This window comes from Diabrotica virgifera, chromosome 4, assembly GCF_917563875.1.
Source record: "Diabrotica virgifera virgifera chromosome 4, PGI_DIABVI_V3a".
Classification (NCBI taxonomy): Eukaryota; Metazoa; Arthropoda; class Insecta; order Coleoptera; family Chrysomelidae; genus Diabrotica; species Diabrotica virgifera.
Window position 1 is genome coordinate 49,635,043 of NC_065446.1, and position 21,951 is coordinate 49,656,993.

Below are 21,951 nucleotides of genomic sequence, written 5' to 3' on the forward strand. Positions count from 1 at the left end.
CAAAGGCACTAGTTAAAGATTATAATCAGACTAAAGTAGACTTATTCAAAATTTCAGAAGCAGCAATTTAAAACTCGTAGCGATACAAATTGTTTGTATAATCGAAGGTGCTTACTGCAAACAGGAATATTTGCAATATTTTGGAATGAAATCTTAGAGAAAGCAAACAGTCCAAGTCGTATTCTCCAAGATCCAAATATTGCCCTTAATTCAGGAGTGGCAGCACTTAGATCACTTAAAGAATTTATACAGTCAAGACGTGACAATTTCAAAACATATGAGGCGCGATGGTAAGAGGAAGTCAAGACTATTCGACACATAGAAAATGACTACCGAATATTCAACTGACTCCACTGGATTATCGACCATATCAAGAGACTGAAATGACAATGTCAGAGAAATTTAGGACTCAAAATTTTATCGTCATTATAGATCACCTCATTACCTCTTTAAGTCAGAGGCTTTCTGCATATAAATGCATTGATTCCAATTTTGGATTTTTATGTCATTTAGATATATTTTGGTCATGGATATAGTATGTACAATATTTTGGCCATGTTATGCGGTAGGGATGGGAAAAACCTACCGGTTTAAACCTAAAACCGGTTTTTTTACTTCGCATTAACCGGTTTTACCGGTTGTTTTTTTTTGTCCCGGTTATAACCGGTTTTTTCTTTTTAAAGTAAAAACCGGTTATTAGGTTTTTACGGTGATTAGGATTAGGTTAGGTATTATTTCGGATCCCAATCATAATTATTATTCTCAAGTAATTATTCCAAACAAAACCATAATTCAAATTTTATTTTATTTTATAAAATACAGAAGCAAACTGAAAGTGCAATCTCACATCAGCCAGAAACAATTATTAATTTTATTATAATCTAATAATAAAACACTGAAAACGTTTGTTTTCTATACTTCCACAGAATTTATTATAACTAAGTGACTACAGCTGTTTCGGCAGAGTGCTTTTCTCAAGTGATATAGTTTACAATGTGTTTGCCTTTTTAAGTCTTCAACTGAAGAGGCTGAGGAGTGGGGAGCTGTTTGTCTCGAGTTGGTCATTCAGAATTATATCTGTATTTTTTAGTTTATTAATTTCCATAGATTCTAAAAAAGATACCTTAAGGCCTTTATTTTGAATATGCAGAATTTGAAACTCTTCATTGAAAGAATGATTATGATTTAGAAGGTGAAGTGCGTATGTAGAAGTGTCTGTTTTTCTATTGTTGAATGCCCTTTTGTGTTCTGCTATCCGTTTGTCAAAAGTTCTGCCAGTTTGACCGATGTACGTTTTCGGACAGTCACCACACATTAGTTTGTACACACCACTCTGTAGTTGCTTTCTCTTTCGGCTTTTATTGTTCTTAATATATTTGCTTAAGTTGTTGTTAGTTCTGAAAGCTGGTGTTTTTGTTGTTATCTTGCCAGTATATGTGAGAGAGCAGAAGGTACTGGGTTCTTTCTGTGGTGGTGGATACACTAATTTCAGGGCTTTCTTATGGAGTTTTTGGTTTAAAATTTTGTTAACTCTTTGTTATAGCCGTTGTGTACTGCTATTTGTTTAATGATGTTTAGTTCTATCTCGAAGTTATTTTGTCATGGGCATTTCTGTCAGTCTATGTATCATGCTATGGTAGGCTGCTAATTTGTGTTGTGTAGGATGGGATGATGAATGGTGTATAGTTGTGTCAGTATGGGTAGGTTTATGATATACGGAGAACTCATGTTTGTTGTGTAGTCTGGAAATCGTTACATCTAGAAAGTTTATGGAGTTATTCTGTTCTGTTTCTATTGTAAACTCAATATTATTATGCAGTGAATTAATATATGATAGAAATTGGTCAAGTTGTCTGTTAGTTCCTGTAAAGCATACTAGTATATCATCCACGTATCTCCACCAATATAAGAACTGTTTAAATACGGGATGTTTAGAAATTGTTGTTTCAAGTTGGTTCATAAATATATCTGATAGCAATGGGCTTAGAGGATTACCCATAATAAGTCCTGCACTGTTGTTTGTGTATATTTGATTATTGAATTCAAAATAGTCTTGATTTATGCAAATTTCAAGAAGGTGTAAAATTTCACATGCAATGATCGGATTTGTACTATTATGGTCTAAAAGATTCTTAACTAAAAAAGAAAGGTAAAAAAGAAAGGAATAACACCAGCTTTCAGAAATAACAACAACTTAAGCAAATATATTAAGAACAATGGGCGCCTTCACCAGATGCAAACGTTGGCAATCAGTTTGCGCTTTATGGTTCTGAACGACTTGCTAACGTCAAACATGTTTGGAAAGCGGTCGCCATTTTTGCAAACATAACATATTTAAGTTGAACTTTGCAAACGTGTTGAAATATAGCGGGAATTTAAATTGTATATATTGTAAAATATATTGATAAGGGTTTTATATATAAAATAAAGGCTACTGAAGACATTCTGCTACGTTATTATCTATTAAATAAATTTTCTTTTTTCCTTTAATAAAAAAAATAAATTCAAAAACGTATTTATTGAGAAAATTTATTTTAGGTTACGTTCAAACCAAGCAAGCAAAATGTCAAATTTTAACCTAAACAACCATCCGTTCAGTTCGCTGTCAACAAGTTTAGAATCAAAGCGCAAACATTTGTGAATGTGTTTGCATCTGGTGAACGCAGTCAATAAAAGCCGAAAGAGAAAGCAGCTACAGAGTGGTGTGTACAAACTAACGTGTGGTAACTGTCCGAAAACGTACATCGGTCAAACTGGCAGAACTTTTGACAAACGGATAGCAGAACACAAAAGGGCATTCAACAATAGAAAAACAGACACTTCTACATACGCACCTCACCTTCTAGATCATAATCATTCTTTCAATGAAGAGTTTCAAATTCTGCATATTCAAAGTAAAGGCCTTAAGCTTTCTTAAGCAAAACAAAAAAGGGCATTCAACAATAGAAAAACAGACACTTCTACATACGCACTTCACCTTCTAGATCATAATCATTCTTTCAATGAAGAGTTTCAAATTCTGCATATTCAAAATAAAGGCCTTAAGCTATCTTTTTTAGAATCTATGGAAATTAATAAACTGAAAAATACAGATATAATTCTGAATGATCAACTCGAGACAAACAGCTCCCCACTCCTCAACCTCTTCAGTTGAAGACTTAAAAAGGCAAACACATTGTAAACTATATCACTTGAGAAAGGCACTCTGCCGAAACAGCTGTAGTCACTTAGTTATAATAAATTCTGTGGAAGTATTGAAAACAAACGTTTTCAGTGTTTTATTATTAGATAAAATGAACTTCCATCAAGTAACGGTCGAATCCATCAATTATTTTATTATAATATTTCCTTGAAAAGGTATTTGTAATCATAAGATTTACATAAGAAATGACTGGTTGAGTTAGACGCAAACATCATCATCTATTTTTCACACTTAACTCTTGACATTGAAAGTGGGTGAATGACTTTTTCTGATTACCAAAAATAATGCTCGACCATGAATATCGAATTACTGATTACGAATATGAATCTCCAAGAATTTCGCTACGTTTTCAAAATGATACACTCATACAGGAAGTATTAAATGAGTTAAAATGTACTTATTCTACAAATATACAAACGTGTTAAAAGTAATACATGTTCTTTCGATAGTACTAATTTTGATCATATTGATATCGAGTCGAATGGAGTATCGCAAACTAAAGTGTATTTTAAATGTAACTTTGTAGCCTATTGGATTAAAAAAACCAAAAACCGGTTTTTCAAAAAAACCAGTTTTTTTGGCCGGTTATAACCGCCAAGTTAAACCGTAAGCAAAAAAATCCGGTATAACCGAAAACCGGTGTTTTGTCAAAATCACAGTATATAAATAATTTTTCTACAAAATACACCTTAAGAGTCGTATCAGTTTTTTTATTAACCAGCTGTACAATGTTTCTCGTCCACCTTTCGATGTTTTGTCGTGCCACGTGGCCTACTCAGTTCCATTTCATTCTTCCAATTACATCTTCCCCTCTTTTTTCTGTTTCGCACGTCCTCATTTCGTATTATGTTCCCTCAAAGATACTCTTACCGTAGCTCGTTCGATCGCCCTCTGTGTCAATTTCAATCTATTGGCTGATACCTCTGTAAGTGTCATCGTCTCCACTCCATAGGTCATAACTGGTAACACAATTGTTTAATAGTCTTTTCTTTAGACTTATTGGTATCTTTTTGTATTTCAATACATCCCTGAGTCTTCCTATTGCTGCCGAAGTCGTTCGGACTCTTCTAGTTGTCTCTGCCGTTTAATTATGTTTGACTAGTTTGATCGTGTGACCTAGGTATACTATATTAAATTCTTCGATACTGGCGACCTCACTTCCACCTAAGTCGATTGTTATATTTTGATTTGTCATCACTTTTGTTTTATTTGACACATTAACCGCCACACTTCACGTTCAGAATCTCAATGTTAATGTGAGTTATATTTAACTCACTGAGCGCCTGGGCCAAACAACGCCGTGAGTTAAATACAACTCACATGGCGTTCAATTTGTTAAATTTATTTTTAAACCGATTTTCTCAGATTCTTGTTTAAGTTCTTAATTGCGACGAAATGCTCAGAATAAAAAATTGCAGCTTTCAACTAAGTTCCCTTCCTAGTCAATACTGGTTCGGGAGGTAAAGGTACATTCGGTAATTTGTTCCTGTACAACTGGACCCGTAAACAACTTTTGACAAATACTTTTTTAGGGGTGTAAATATTCTCTTAACAATAGGGTATTTAAAAGAATCACCAAAATTATACCTACTAAATGAATGTAATAAAATTTGGATTTCCCGGTAAACCTTCCTTACAATCGTCTCATGACGGCGTACTATGCGCAGTTTGTGGGTAAAGATCGCGTATTTTCTAAGGAAAACCGAAAAGGCAGTGAATGAGCTGAATTCAGGTAGTTCTCGAAAAGATACGACCGCGTGTGTGGTAGAATATTTTGTGTGGAATTAAAACATTTTAGAATCTTTTTTTTGGACAAAAAAGTTTTTAAATAGACATATAATATGCATGCTTCCTTAAAAATATGCGCAATTTGGTAAAGTTCTCAAATATGCGAAATATGCAAGCAATATGCGTTTAGCATAAAATCCGTTCTCTACTAATATCACAACAAAGCTAAGGCTACGTGTTGAAAAAAAGGGGTAATGGAAAAAAATTATAATAAAAAATAAAGGTTATTTCGAATATATGATATCAAACAATAAAAGTAAAACCTTTTTTTTATATCACTGCATAGGATCATTTAAATATTTTGAAACATACATAAATACCTTTTTGTGTTTTATACTAATATCATTTTTCTTTCTAGTATTTGAAAGAAGCATGGCTTACCTATCCGTATCATTGCTGTGCTTTCAAGTTTCCTCGAACCCATGACCCATGGGAATATGCCAAACATGCACGATTCGTGGAAGAACTGCAAGCGGCATGTAAATCAAAGAATAGTACTGTAAGTGACAAAATTAAAGTAAATATGCTCTGTAAATAAATGTACCAATACAGGTCATGTTGTCTAGCTTGTTTGCCGTCTTTACTATTTTTTCCCATTGATTTTATATACATTGTATTTTCATACATTTAATTATGTAGGTATGAACGTATTTATAGTAGATTCACTGAGATTGGAACAATTTTGATCAAATTATTGAGATTGAATATTTTTTACAGAATAATAGTATATTAAGTATGGAGAACGGTAAGGGTTTTATACAGATCGAAGACAATTGTTTGGAGGAGGAGCGGAGCGACGACTCTAATTATTGCCTGAGATCGGTTACCCTTAACGTTCGACATGCTTATAACGTTTTTTGCACGATTGATACCATTATAAATTATAAAATTAAACATTTTCGTCATATTGACTAGTTTCATTCATTTTATCAAGATAGATACTTTGGTTGTTAGGTAGTAACTAGGGTGCATAACAACAATGGAGAATTGAGTTTTTATTTAGTGGTCAATAATTTTAAAGTATATAAAACTTCGTCCATTACAAGTAAAATCAAATCATTTGTTCTTAAGATACGCCAAAGGAAAATGTTGTGCTCAAGTAATAGGGAAAGGGACAATCGGGGGCTGGCCTTCTCAAATTGCCAAATTCTTAAATTTGCCTAATCCCGAGAACTATACTGGCCATTCGGTCAGGAGGACATCAGCAAACGCTTTTGGCTAATAAAGGTGTTGATGTCCTCGGATTAAAGGGTCATGGAGGTTGGCGTTCATCGACAGTGGCAGAAAGCTATGTAGAAGATTCTCTTCAAAATAAAATAGATTTTGCCGAAAAAATATTGTGCAATACTAGTAATACTACTAATGTATGCGATTCTGCAGGAGTTTCTGTTAGAAGTGAAACCACAGCCCAAACAAGTGGGATATTAATAAATAATTCGTTAGTTTTCTTTATTCTTTCAAAAAATAAATTAAGATTAAGAGATTTTTTAACTCGACGGTAAGTGAATTACTTACCGTCGAGTTGGAGTACTTACCGTCGAGTTGGATTACTTACCGTCGAGTTGATAGTAAATGTCACCTACTGACGTAAAATCTGTCACGGTAAACAGTCAAAAATGATCAATCGTGCAAAAAATAATATAATTGTCGAAAAGATATGCCATAAAAATTCCTATCAATCATAATCAAGAGCTAAAATAAACCTATTCATAAAGTAGCCTATATTTTTCCACTGCTAAACGTAAGCCTACCGTAAAATTCTCCACATATTTCTATATTTCTATCTTGTATCCAATTTGTGGTGACGGGCTTTATATTATCCGTCCATCTAGTCGGTGGTCGTCTCTGCTTCGATATGTCTCTTGCCCTTGCCAAGCCACAAATTAAGCATTTTTAGATTAATATATCAATAATAACAGCAACATTCAATCTTCGGATTAACAAGGGTCTACAGAACCCACCTCTTCTTCTTTACGTGCCATCTCCGCAACGAAGGTTGGCAATCATCATTGCTATTCTCACTTTCGATACTACAGCCCGAAAGAGTTCAGTTGAGCTGCATTCAAACCATTCTCTGAGATTTCTCATCCAGGACATTTTTCTCCTACCTATGCTGCGCCTTCTTTGAATCTTTCCCTGCATAATTAATTTTAGGAGTTCATAGCTGTCACCACGTGTTATATGACCCAAGTATTGAAGTTTTCTTATTTTGATGGAATCCAGTATCTCCCTGCTGTTCTGTATCCTCCTTAGTACTTCCTCATTGGTTATTCTGTCTGTCCAGGAGATTCTCAGCATTCTTCGATACGTTCACATCTCAAATGCTTCCACTCTATTGAGGCGTTGTTTATTGAGAGTCCATGTCTCCACACCATACAAAAGAATAGAAAATACATAACATTTTAGTACTTGCTTTCTAAGATCTAGGCTGAGGTCTCTACTACACAATATTTGTTTCATATTAGTGAATGCACTTCTAGCCTTTTCTATTCTAATTCGGATTTCTTTGGTATAATCGTTTGTTTCACTAATGTTCGTCCCTAAATAGTTGTAATTCTGAACTCGTTGTATCGTCTTATTATTTACGTGTAGATTGATGTTTCTAATATTCTTCTTTGATATAACCATGAATTTCGTTTTCTTTATGTTTAGTGACAGACCAAATTCTTCACTTGTTGCAACAACCTTATTTAAAATTCTTTGTAGATCTGTAATAGTTTCTGCTATTAGTATTGTGTCATCGGCGTATCTAATTTCACATATGGGTAGGCCATTTATTTTTATGCCTGCTACTTCATCTTCTAATGCTTTTTTGAACATTTCTTCTGAGTATGCATTAAACAGTGATGGCGACAAGACACAGCCCTGTCTAACGCCTCTTTTGATTTTTATTTTATTGGTGTTTAAATTATTTATTCTTATGACAGCTTCTTGTTCATAATACAGATTATTTATTATTCTTATAACCCGTGTGTCGATGTTCTTTGTTCTCAGTAGTTTTATTAACGGATTATGTTTCAACGTATCGAATGCCTTGTTATAATCTAGGAAGCAGACATAGATGTCCTGGTTTACATCTAAACATCTCTGTATTAGCACATTTACTGCAAATAATGCTTCTCTGGTTCCTTGAGCATTTCTAAATCCGAACTGAGTTTGTCCAATGTCTTGTTATAACTTTTTGTACATTCTAAGATGAATAATCTTTAGAAATACTTTGAGTATGTGGCACATTAGACTGATGGTACGGTGTTCGCAACATTGTCTGGCGTTTCTCTTTTTCGGTATAATCACGAATGTTGATAGAAGCTATTCTTTAGGTAATATACCTGTTCTGTATATGATATTAAATATTTCTACAATTACATGTATATTTTGCAGTCGGCTATAAGTTGCAATATTTCTGTCGGTATTTCGTCCGGTCCTACAGCTTTCCCAGTTTTCAGCTCTTTAATGGTGTGTTTTACTTCTTCTTCTTCTTCTTATGGTGCCTATCCGTTACGGATGTTAGACACTAACATGGCTATTCTGACTTTGTTGACTGCTGCCCTGAAAAGTCCGGTAGTGGTTAAGTTAAACCATTTTCGCAGGTTATGCAGGATATTCTTCTTCGTCCTGGACCTCTTTTCCCATGCACTTTACCTTGAAGTATGGTCCGAAGTAGGTCATATCGTTGTTCATTGCGCATTATATGGCCCAGGTATTCCAGTTTGCGACGTTTTATGGTTACGACTAGTTCGCGCTCTTTACCCATTCTATGTAGAACTTCTTCGTTGGTAACTCTGTCTATCCAGGAAATCCTCAATATGCGTCTAAAGCACCACATCTCAAATGCTTCGAGTCTCTTCAGTGATGCTTCAGTTAAGGTCTATGACTCCACGCCATATAAAAGAACGGAGAATACGTAGCATTTTAGTAAACGAACTTTTTTTTTCCAATTTTATATCGTGGCTGTAAAAGATTTTTTCAATTTGACGAAAGCTGATCTTGACTTCTCGATCCTTATCTTAATTTCCGTCGATTGGTCCCACTGTTCATTTAAGTTTGCACCCAAATAACAAAAGTTGGTGATTTGTGTTATAGGTTGTTGGTTAACTAGTAATTGACCAGGTAATATCCTATTTTTGCTTATAACCATGTATTTGGTTTTTTTGATGTTAAAATCAAGCCCAAACCTGCTACTTACTTCTGCCACCCTGCACACAAGTGTCTGCAGACCTTCAAGACTGTCTGCAAAAATGACAGTATCATCAGCGTATCTTATGTTGTTTAATCGTTCTCCGTTTATAAGTATTCCCTCGTCTATGTCCGTTAGCGCTTGGTTCATAATGTGCTCTGAATATTTATTGAACAATAATGGGGACAATATACATCCCTGTCACTGTTTCACATGCCCTGTTTTACTTCACTTTCTGTTATTTCTGGTCCAGTCTCTTCAACGAAATATTCGTTACCTATTGTGCCTCGGTTGTTGTTAAGCAGCTGTTCTATATAGTTTGTCCATACCAACAATTTGTTTTCTGTATCCATTACTATGTCTCCCTTTTCATCAACTAGTATATTTTGTTTGTATTCTGTCTAGTTAATTCTTTTATTTTCCTGTGTACATTAAAGCTGTCATGTTTATGTTGTAGCGTTTCTATTTCATCACATTTTTCTTTTAACCAATTTTCTTTTGCTATGCGAATTTGTCGCCGTATTTACATTACATTATTTCTAATTTTGTCTCTTCTCGTGACTCCTCTCACTCTTCTCAAGTATTTCAGTTCGGTAGCCTGTAATTTACTTTTCTGCCTATTTCTGCCCACGATTCGCAACCGAAAGTGAGGATTGGTCTGAATATCGTCTTGTATACATTCATCTTGGTTTTCCGTGAAATTTCTCTTGTTCCTATTAAACCCCTGTTCATTAGATAGTATGTTTTCATAGCTTTTTCTATTCTTGAATTGATTTCCATTTCGTCATCTCCTGAATCCTCTATCTTAGTGCCCAAATACTCAAACATGTCGACTTGTTCTAATTTTCTTTCCTCAATTGAAATGCTCATTTTTTGATTGTCTCCTAATCATTCCATATCTTTTTAGTGTTTCATTCCAGATTTCCATATTACTTTGTAGGTCTTGTTCACTTTCTGCAACTACCATCACATCGTCGCAATACATATTTGGATAGTCATGCCGGGTTTGTAAAATTCTTAATTTGTTCCAGTAAACTTTCTCATTAGATTCATTCTTGTCTCAATTGACGTATGTTTTTCCTAGAAGTTCTTTTAAATCAAATATATTTTCCTGGTCTAATTCAACAACGTTATACGGGTTGTTCCTCTTTGCCGTTCTGACAATTGTGTACCATTGATGAGGAGAATATGTAGACTGGAATATTACGTGATGCTCTTTCAATCACACTATGAATACTACCTCCCTCATTTTGTGTGCGCAGTTTTCAGTGTCGTTTGGCTCGATGAAAAATATTTCTCGGAATGGTTTTGTCGATGTTTGATCAAATGATTTCGAATTAAAGTACGTTGAAGTTTCCCAGAAATGTTGTAGCTCAGACGATGGTTCTAAATTTGCAGAATACATTAATTTAACGGCGTATTTTGGAGGTATAACATTATCGTTCTCCGCTAAAGTTAACATTTTATCTGGAACAATAGTAATGTTTATTGTCATAATACTTACTATTATTTAAAACATTTTCATTGAGAAACAATCTTTAGGCCCACTAACTATAAGGTAAAGCCGCCCTGTTTTGACCCTGCGACATTTCTTAAATTTTTTCACCTTAACAATGCTCCCAAACTTAACATCAGATGGAAGTGAGAATCTGATTACAAAAAAAATGTAAAAGATAAAAAAAGATCAAGACAGGTTTTGTTTATATTTGATTCAGAGTTGGACCACCATCTCCATATAGCTATTTCAGCATCCTTATGCCTCATCGGTGAAGCTCAGAAGTATTGACGCAATTCAGCGACATCTCTCGTATTACGAGGAAAACAACGAAAAGCCCCAGATGCAAAGTTTACTACCTTTTAAACAATTAGAATAATTGAAATAAAAATATAATAAACAATATTTTAAATCCAAGACTTTTCGTTAATAAACTGCTTTCTGGCTGCATCCCATATCTCCGGATTTTACAATATATAATCACAAGAGTGCCCAACACCTTAGGGTAGAAGGGTTATCGATTATATATATATATATATATATATATATATATATATATATATATATATCAAAGATCTACATCTTTTGTTTTTTCATAAACATTATCTTACTTACTCTAAAGTAATTAGGGAATTAAAACTTGAGACTGTCATTTTCAGGTTGGGCGTAGATTTACGCTCCTGTTATGTCTATGTCTCGGATGTTGTTTTTTGATGGAATGTGTCTAAAGATATTCAACCTCTCATCTTTACCGATGAGCCCACGGAGGTTGAAGAGGGCGAAACACATTTCTAAGAACTGGTGTTTGGATCTTTGATTCTATTCGAAAAATTTTTCCCAGCCAGAAATGGTGGATGTGTGAGTTATTCGTAAGGGGATTTTTCCACATTCTCTATTTCATTTGTTTGATTTCGTACGAGTGGTCGTTAAACCAGTACCTGTGGATCTTTTGATCACTGAGTGTGTTTCAAAGATCTACATCTTTTGTTTTTTCATAAACATTATCTTACTTACTCTAAAGTAATTAGGGAATTAAAACTTGAGACTGTCATTTTCAGGTTGGGCGTAGATTTACGCTCCTGTTATGTCTATGTCTCGGATGTTGTTTTTTGATGGAATGTGTCTAAAGATATTCAACCTCTCATCTTTACCGATGAGCCCACGGAGGTTGAAGAGGGCGAAACACATTTCTAAGAACTGGTGTTTGGATCTTTGATTCTATTCGAAAAATTTTTCCCAGCCAGAAATGGTGGATGTGTGAGTTATTCGTAAGGGGATTTTTCCACATTCTCTATTTCATTTGTTTGATTTCGTACGAGTGGTCGTTAAACCAGTACCTGTGGATCTTTTGATCACTGAGTGTGTTTCAAAGATCTACATCTTTTGTTTTTTCATAAACATTATCTTACTTACTCTAAAGTAATTAGGGAATTAAAACTTGAGACTGTCATTTTCAGGTTGGGCGTAGATTTACGCTCCTGTTATGTCTATGTCTCGGATGTTGTTTTTTGATGGAATGTGTCTAAAGATATTCAACCTCTCATCTTTACCGATGAGCCCACGGAGGTTGAAGAGGGCGAAACACATTTCTAAGAACTGGTGTTTGGATCTTTGATTCTATTCGAAAAATTTTTCCCAGCCAGAAATGGTGGATGTGTGAGTTATTCGTAAGGGGATTTTTCCACATTCTCTATTTCATTTGTTTGGTATATATATATATATATATATATATATATATATATATATAATCACAAGGGACTACGAAAGTAGGAGAAAGCAAATAGAGGACACTTAGGCCACGCATTTACCTTCCCTTCGTCAAGGAAAAGGACCGAAAGACAGTTTTCTAAATACTCAAACTGAGTAAAAATGAAAAAGATAAAAAAAAAGATCAAGGCAGGTTTTGTTTATATTTGATTCAGAGTTTGACCACCATCTCCATATAGCTATTTCAGCATCCTTATGACTCATCAAAAAAAATGTACTTATTGTACATATTGCAAAAAACAAGTCATTATTTTAGCATGTACCGTACACTTTCAAAGACGTTCCTTATTTCGCCTATAAGCACAGATATTAACATTGACTTGTTTAAAACTAAACCATGGTCATTTTCCATCCCACTTACATAAAGTCTTAGCTCTTCTAAACTCTCCTTTCTGTATTCGTGACAACGTATCCTCGAATATTCTCGGAAGTCTCGTTCTCTTCAAGTTTGAATTATATTACAGTTCTGCCCTATTCGTCAGATAAGTACATGATTCCAATATTAATTTTATGAGATATCCAAAAACAATGGTACCTATATAGGGTAAAGAATATAGAACACATGAACACTTCTTCTTCTTCTTCATTTTGTGTAGACATGACTGCCTGTTTTTCAATGTGCCTCCAGTAAGTTGTCGTTCCCAGGGCAGCTTTATCCATTAGGCAATATAGGCAGTTGCCTAGGGCGGCACATTATGAGAGGGCGGCAAAAATACTGTACAAAAAATATTTGTATATAAAAATTATGGATCTGGGTTCTATCAATAAAGAGTATGAAGCTCTTTCAAATTACTTTAAGAGTAAAGCGCGTATAAGCAGTAGCGCGTCATCAATATTTTTGTTTTTCCAAAGTTCTGCGAACTTTCAACAGTGAGGCAACAATGCGCCGGTAATTCGACACTGACAGTGACATTTATACTGTCAAAAACAATAATTTTTATAATCAGAGGCGCGAAATGTTGCCGAGTCAGTCACGTTCGATTTCTTGTTATAGAAAATCGATTTTTAGTAGATCCAGTGTGACACAAAATCTAGGAATGGGATAAAAAAGTTTATTTGAAGAAAGTGTATTTTGTCTTTCTTAATGGCGGTACAGACTCCTTTTTGCACTATTGTATGTGCCACATACTAACATATTTCTGAAATCGGGCTCTTTACCGCCATTCTTTATAGTCTGGGCTGATTTATCGGAGAATAGGCCATTTTTGGGAAAAGTTATTTACCAACAATTTTATTGCTGGAATCGAATTATAATATCCTATATATTAATAATATAGGTATGCAAAGTCCTCAGATAGTGTGCTACTTTTTTTAAAAACAAAATGGCGCACTAAAATCGTGTTTTTTTCAATTATTGCTCTATAACTCCGAAGATTTCAACTTTACAACAAAAACACTCAAATAAAAATTCACCGTGATTAAATTCTGCATAGAGACGCGTTTTTTCGATCTGCTCCGACGAAAATTTTCCTCGGAAAATGCGGGTTTTCCCAACAAAATCTTTAATTTTCAAATAAAGTTTTAGATAAGTAATTATCTACCAATAATTAAATAATTTGGTGACTTAAAAGCCTTTTTGGTTTAGATAATAGTTCCAGAAGCTGATGAAAGTTAAACGAATATTTTAGCAACAATTCAATTGTTAATTAATAATTTACGGTCGCAATAATAACCAAAATAATTATGATACACTGATCAAGCTTTGAAATCTTATAAAGATGAGATGCCTATTTAATATTTTGTCGACAAAATATGAATTTTTTATTTTTTGCATAATCTTTAAATGTTTAAAAAAAATTGTTATAAACAAATTAACGTTTCTCAGAAAGTTTTTATTATATTATAATTTTAAAAAATAGTTAAAATGCGCATTTTAAATACCTTTAAAATTAATGCTTTAAAACTTTTTTGGAACCATTTGTAAAAAAGTTATGAAATAGCAAAGTAAACATACGATGACTACTGTGTTTATAATTTTTTTTAATTATTTCAAAGCGTAGAAGTGAGTTTAAAGAACAAGCTAATTATTTACAAATAAATATTGATTATCAGTTTAATGGTTATATTTTAATTAAAGATTATAAATATATTTTTTTGTAATTTACACGCGCGAAAGTAGAGTAACACAGTACTGTAGCTAAAATTTTCACTCGGAGCGACGACCGGCCGCGTGATATACACTTTAATAAATAATGCATGCTGCGTGTCAGTCGCTTCGAGTGAACATTTTAGCTCCGACTCTGTATCAGGCCTACGTTTGCGCTAAAAATTACAAAAAAAATGTATTTTTAATCTTTGATTAAAATATAACCATTGCACTAATTTTTGACATTCTTTGTGAGTAATTAGGTTGTACCATAGACTCACTTTTAAGCTTTGAAACAATTAAAACAAATTATAAACAACGGAGATTTCGTATAATTATTTTGCTGTTTCATAACTTTTTTGCAAATGGTTGGAAAATTTTTTTAAAGTATTCATTTTCAAGACCGATGAAATACTCATTGTAAGTATTTTTTTTTAATTAGAATATAATAAACAATTTCTGAGAAATGCTAATTTGTTTAAAAAATTTTTTTTAACATTTAAAGATTATGCAAAAAAATTAAAAATTTATATTTTGTCGACAAAATATTAAATAGGCATCACACCTTTATAATCTTTCTAAGTTTGATCAATGTCTCATGATTATTTTGCTTGTTATTGCGACTGTAAATTGTTAATTAACAATTGAATTGTTGCTAAAATATTCGTTTCATTTTCACCGGCTTCTGAATTTATAATCTATAACAAGAAAGCTTTTATTTCACCAAGCTATATAATTATTGATAAATAATTACTGGCCCAAAAAATTTATTGGAAAATTCGAAATTTTGTTGGGAATACCCACATTTTCCGAGGAAAATTTTCGTCGGAGCAAATCGGCAAAAACATGCCTCTATGCAGAATTAAATTTGGGTGAATTTTTATTTGAGTGTTTTTGGTGTAAAGTTAAAATCTTCGGAGTTATAGAGCAATAATTGAAAAAAATACGATTTTTCGGCGCCATTTTGTTTATAAAAAAAGTAGCACACTATATGCGGACTTTGCATACCTATATTAATAATATATAAGATCTTATAATTCGATTCCAGCAATAAAATTGCTGGTAAATATCCTTTCTTTGTACTTTACTAATTAGACCAACGTATTATAACTATTTTTTTTTCAAAATTTGAAGATTATGCAAAAAATAAATTTATATTTTGTCGATAAAATATTAAATAAGCATCTCATCTTTATAATCTTTATAAGTTTGATCAATGTATCATGCTTATTTTGGTTATTATTGCGATCGTAATTTGTTAATTAACAATTGAATTGTTGCTAAAATATTCGTTTAATTTTCACCGGCTTCTGGAATTACAATCTATACCAAGAAAGCTTTGATGTCACTAAGTTATTTAATTATTGATTAATAATTACTTACCTAAAACTTTATTTGAAAATTAGAGTTTTTGTTAGGAAAACCCGCATTTTCCGACGAAAATTTTCGTCGGAGCAAATAGTGAAAAATATGTGTATATGCAGAATTTAATTGCGGTGAATTTTTATTAAGGTGTTTTGGTTGTGAAATGAAAATCTTCGGAGTTATAGAGCAATAATTGAAAAAAATACGATTTGTCGGCGCCATTTTGTTTATAAAAAAAGTAGCACACTATCTGCGGACTTTGCATACCTATATTATTAATATATATGATCTTATAATTCGATTCCAGCAATAAAATTGCTGGTAAATAACTTTTCCATGAATTTTGCTAATTTGCCCAGAGTATTATTATATTACGAATATGTCGTGTGCCAAATATCTCGACAAAATACTCAAAATTACATCGTTACTGTATGCTCTTAATGCAAGAAAGCCAAAAAATTTTGCCCAAATAAAACATATAAAGAAATAAGAAAGGAAGAAAAAATAAAAATTCAATTTGACGAGTTTTTCAGCTAGTGATGAGATGAAAATCCACACATTCTATTTATAATCGACACTCTCATAAGAGACCTGAATAGACGTCTGGAGTCTTATCGACTTATTTATCAACGTTTTCGTGTTATTAACAGATTTACCAAAATTAAGCAATGAAGAAATTATTAGAGAAGCTGAAAATCTGATACAAAATAAAGACGACCAAGATACATCATTCATACATGAATGAATTCACTTAAAGCGTCATTGGGATACCACAATAAAATCACCAATTGACATAGGTATCTTACAGTGGCGGCTCGTGACCTCCGTATGCGGGTAGGCTACACATATACTTCGGGTAGGCGACAAAAAATATCCTACAGTTTGTAATACATTTTGAGCCGTCTTGCAATACTAAATGTAATCTATGAGCGCAACAATGTGTAAAAATTGCTTTTGGAGCATCTACTTTAATTTTTGATTGTAATCCGTTTAAAGAGCCCCATTACACTTGCACCATCGTAAAATTGAGCAATTAATTTATTTTTGTAATCATATGGCTCAAGCACGTTTGAAATTAAACTATATAGAGCGTCTGCAGATCTATTATCGCTAACATCAAAAAACCCTAAAAATCTTTCTGTTACCTGACCAACTTTGTTAACAAAACGGATTGTTAAAGTACACTGTGATTTTTCGGTTATATCAGTAGTATCGTGAGCTAGTATAGAAAAAAATTGACTTTCATTAATTTCTGTCGAAATTTCATTTTTTACGTAATCGGCAAGACAATCTATTAAATCATTTTGTATTGTTTTTGACAAACCCGTGAACACCCCTTCTATTTTTTAACATGATCCTGGATTTCCTGATCGCGTTTAAATACTAAATTAAAAATTTCTTTAAAATTACCAATGTTTGAAGAATTATGGCTCTCATCACGACCGCGAAATGTAAGTTCTTGTTTTGCTAAAAGAATTGTAACATCAATTTCTTCAAATTCTTCAATCTTTTTCAATTTCTTCATTATATATCTTATTAGATAGAGAAATATGTCCAGCGAAAGCACTGTCAGTAGTTTGTTTATTTTTTTCTAACCGTTTTAAATCTAAGCAATTGTTTAAATGTTCTTTCGAAGATTCATGTTTTTTTACACTAGCTGATAAATTTTTCAAATCTGAATATCCCTGACTCACCCAAACATTTTGCTTCAAATTTGAGAGCAACAGACAAGGCCAACAGAAAAGTGAATTTTTAAAATAACTTCCGCTTAGCCATTTATGATTTTCATACCATATTGTTTTAAACGATCTCGAAAATGGTTGATTGTCTTTTGTCTTATCTGTGGATAAAATTGTTAAATTTTGTAAAGGCCGGCCCATTGAAATAATTACTAATCTTTCTTGATTTTGGCGCCTTGAAAAAGGCGTCTCGATCAAACTGCATATTACATCGTTTAAAATATTCATATTCGATGACTAAAGTTTTTTCACCAATAAAACTAACACACCTACGTTTCAACAACGTCAAATATTACTTATTTTATTTATGTATCAAATAATAATTTACTATTCGAATTAATTGATAAGTTAACAATTAACCTCGCTTTAAATTTTTAATTATCTATATATTCTAATAACACATAATTCAGTTTTCATAAACAAATTTAAATTGTCCTACCTAGTTTTATTCAATACTTAACCTACTAATAACAGCCAAAATCAAAAAACAATTATTTTAAAACAGTTTCACAAGACACAAGAGAAGCAACTGATAAAATTTTGTAGGTCCGGCTATAAGACCCTGTGCCTATCCGCCCGTTCAAAATCGTAGAATACGGTCGCTACGAGCAGACCTGCAGCAGGCCTGCTCGCGTAAACAGAGAGAGATCGCACGTCAATTCGGTGTTGGCGTCGTTCTATTTCAGGCTACGTTCCCGAGTGCCTGACCAAGGAGAATATAGAATCTATACAGTACTACTGATACTACAAGGAGCGTACAATAATTATAACTACGGAGAAAATTTTTTGGATACTTTTAAAAATAATTTGGATAATTTTTGCTATTTTATTGTAGATATTGTGTCAAAATTTATAAATTACAATTTTGAAATAAGTAATTTATATTAATAATTTATATTATTGTACTACATTTGAAGAGGGTAGGTGGCGCCTACCTTGCCTACCCCGACGGGCCGCCCCTGGTATCTTAATATTTAAAGAAGAGTTAGTGCAGTCACTGAAGGTGGATATAAGCTATTACCTCCGATTTCGTTGAACCTCCATTGATTTTCATGAAAATTAGTGAGTGGTTAGAGGATATCTCAAGGAACAAAGGTGACATTGTGTCAACTTGTTCTTTTACCCTGGGGGTGGTTAGCACCCCTTTTCGTGGGTGAAAATTATTTTATTAAAAATATCCCCACAATTCGATAGAGGGACAAATTCTAAGCAAAATTTGTTACATAAAGTTATTAAAATTTTATTACACAAAGGTTTTAATTTTTCGTGAGAAAAATGCATGTTTTCAACCGATTTTTCATAAATAACTCAAAAACTATAAGATTTTACAAAAAAGTTATTATTACCAAAGTTGAAGCTAACAAAAAATGAAATAAACTTACTGGAAAAACCTTTTAATGTTAACTAAAAGTGAGTTATAGGTAATTGAATGTAGGTATATTTTTTTGCCGAGTACCCAAATCTAAGTATTCAAGCTTAAATAACGGGAAAATGATGCATTTAATATAAAACATAACCTTCTTAAACATTTGTCAAAGTACTTAAAAATATCTATCAAATGAGCCCCGAACAAGTAGATAGCATTAAAATATATGCACCAAATATTTTTCAAAATGTATCATTTAAAAAAATTTCCAAAAAATTTATTTGTTTTTTTTTAAATAACTCCGTTAAGAGAGCCTTAACGGAGTTTGTCAGGTTTGCCTAAAAACTATTTGAAAGTTCATTTTAATGGCTATTAAAACACGTTGAATTTAATCTTTTGGACCCCTTACTTTTTAAAAAATAAAAGGTTAAATGGCCCTGGTTACATGGTCCTCGCAGCAAAATTTAAGCTTTAAACGTTTCTATCTCGGTTATTTTTTACCCTACAGAAATAGTAAAAAGGTAAAATATTTAATACAGAAAAAACTAAAATTTGGTTATACATATATCACTTTTTACGTATAATGAGTATTTTTGGAGTTATCAAAAGAAAATGAAAATTACGATAATCTTATAAATTATGATTTTTTTTTAAATTACATCTTTTTTTCAAAAATATGCATTCTAAACCGTTCAAAATTGTTGAAATCATTACTTATGCTAATATAAAGAAATTCTTCTAAGGATTACTATAAATTTTTATTTTTTTGGAAAATAATAAATTTTTATTTTTCACTTTTTCCTAAAAGGATTCTCCTATTTTCATCATAACTTGCTTAATTGTGATGCTATTAAATTCTACTGCAGCTAATTTGATAGGTACTCCGAAGTACTTTGACAAGTGCTTAGCAGGTATATTTTATAAAATGCATCGTTTTCCCGTTATTTAAGCTTTAATACTTAGATTTGAGTACTCGTCAAAAAAAATATAAATTCAATTACCCATAACTCACTTTGAATTAACATAAGTTTAGTTCTTTAAGTATTCAGCTTTTTATTATATTCAATTTTGGTAATAATAACTTGTTTGTAAAAGCTTACAGTTTTTGAGTTATTCGTGAAAAACAGCTTTAAAATATGCATTTTTTACGAAAAAATAAAATTGTTGATCTTTAATAACTCAAAAAGTATTGATTTATATTAATAACTTTTTTGATTTATATTACAAATTTTGCTTAGAATTTGTCTCTCTATCGATTTATGGTATCATTAAAAAAATTTCACCCCCGAGAAGGGGTGGCATCCACCTCCACGGTAAAAGCGCAAGTTGGCATCATGTCACTTTTATTGAGGTATCCTCTAAATCAGCGGTTTCCAACGTTTTTTAGCTTGAGGCACACTAACTTAAAAACTGGTTCAGCCACAGCACACTTGGGTAAATAATCTCTATAATGATAGTGAGTATAATCAAATTTCGCGGCACACCTACGTGGACTTCAGGGCACACCAGTGTGGCACGGCATACTGGTTGGGAACCTCTGCTCTAACTACTTACCAATTTTCATAAAAATCAATAAAGTTTCAATGAAATCGGAGGTGAAAACCTGCAGTGACTGCACTAAGTGAATTGAAAGATATTTTCCCTAATTTTGACATTGCTTTGCACATTTATTTGTGCATCCCAGTTGCCAACGTGTCCGCTGAAAGGTCATTTTCGAAAATGTCAAGAATTAAAAATAACTTCCCATCAAGTATGGCGCAAGAACGTGTTATAACAATTTGTCGATTTTGTCAAGACTTTTTTTTTGAAAGTCTCTTTTTGAAAGGAAGTCTCTGATGTGATCGAACTGGAATGACAATTTTTTCTGTTAAGTATAGATATATAAACATCGTAGTTTAAATCCATTTTTGGTATATTCTTATTTAAATATAATAATTTTTTTTTTCTCAAAAATGGTACATGTTTGAAGGGCGGCTACTATAGAATTGCCTAAGGCCGCGTCAATTTACCTAATTTGCCCTGGTCGTTCCATGGTTTTCGTGGTCTTCCCACTGATCGTCTTCCTATTGGGAACCGTCTCTCGCCCTCTTTACTAGGTATCTACCCTATTTGTTGTAATTCGGCTTATATACGTATAAGTGTATAATCGTTCCATTTTACTCTTTTATTTCTTTCCTAGTTCTTGATGTTCTCCATTTTGCATATCCGTCGTATTAATTTATACTTCGAGTTCTGTCTCATAGTGTCTTACCATCGAGAGGGTTCTCATCTCTGCTGTTTCTAGCATTCTATTTATTCTTTCTCTGTCAGTCGTGTTTCTGCCGTGTATGTTATTATTGGTCTGATGATCAAGTAATAGTTTACATATATCTAGAGCAGCGGTTCTCAATCTGTGGTACATGTACCACTGGTGGTACATTTCATTTTTTGAGGTGGTACACAAAACGCAAAAACAGCCAAAATCAGCACCACTATTATAGTTAATTAGATCACCTAGTTAGATATGTATTTCAGTTAGGTGGTACCAAAAATAATAAAAAGTATTTGGTGGTACATGACACAAAAAGATTGAGAACCGCTGATCTAGAGCATAAGATTATTTTAGGCCGAGATAATCAGGCACAGTGGCGTAGCGTAGTGGGGGCGGCAGGGGCGGCTCGCCCCGTGCGGCACTTTTTAGGGGGCGGCAAAATTTAACAATAAATAATAAAAATATTTTGTAAATATTTGGACCAATTTATATTTTTATCGCAACTACAAATTCTGACCGATTGAAAGGAGCACGGAATTTTTCATTACTTATTTTGTGATGAATTCGGGGAATTCCTTTTCTTTGAATGATATTTTGTAGTTACTGGCTTTTGTTATCGTTTATTTGAGAACGTAAATGCAACGAATGGTTTTAAATTTTGCTCATCCGATGGATTTAATACTTGGTGGAAATTAAATCCTATGGTTTCAAGTCA

General features: G+C 32.8%; 1 protein-coding gene across 1 annotated transcript in view; it reads left to right on the top strand.

The window, feature by feature from the left end:
- Window positions 1-21,951, top strand: part of LOC114327466 (uncharacterized) — a 713,641-nt gene that overhangs the window by 594,781 nt on the left and 96,909 nt on the right. The window contains exon 11 of the mRNA XM_050649213.1: window positions 5,349-5,489. Coding sequence (XP_050505170.1) covers window positions 5,349-5,489 — 141 coding nt within the window. The remainder of the gene's footprint in view (window positions 1-5,348; window positions 5,490-21,951) is intronic.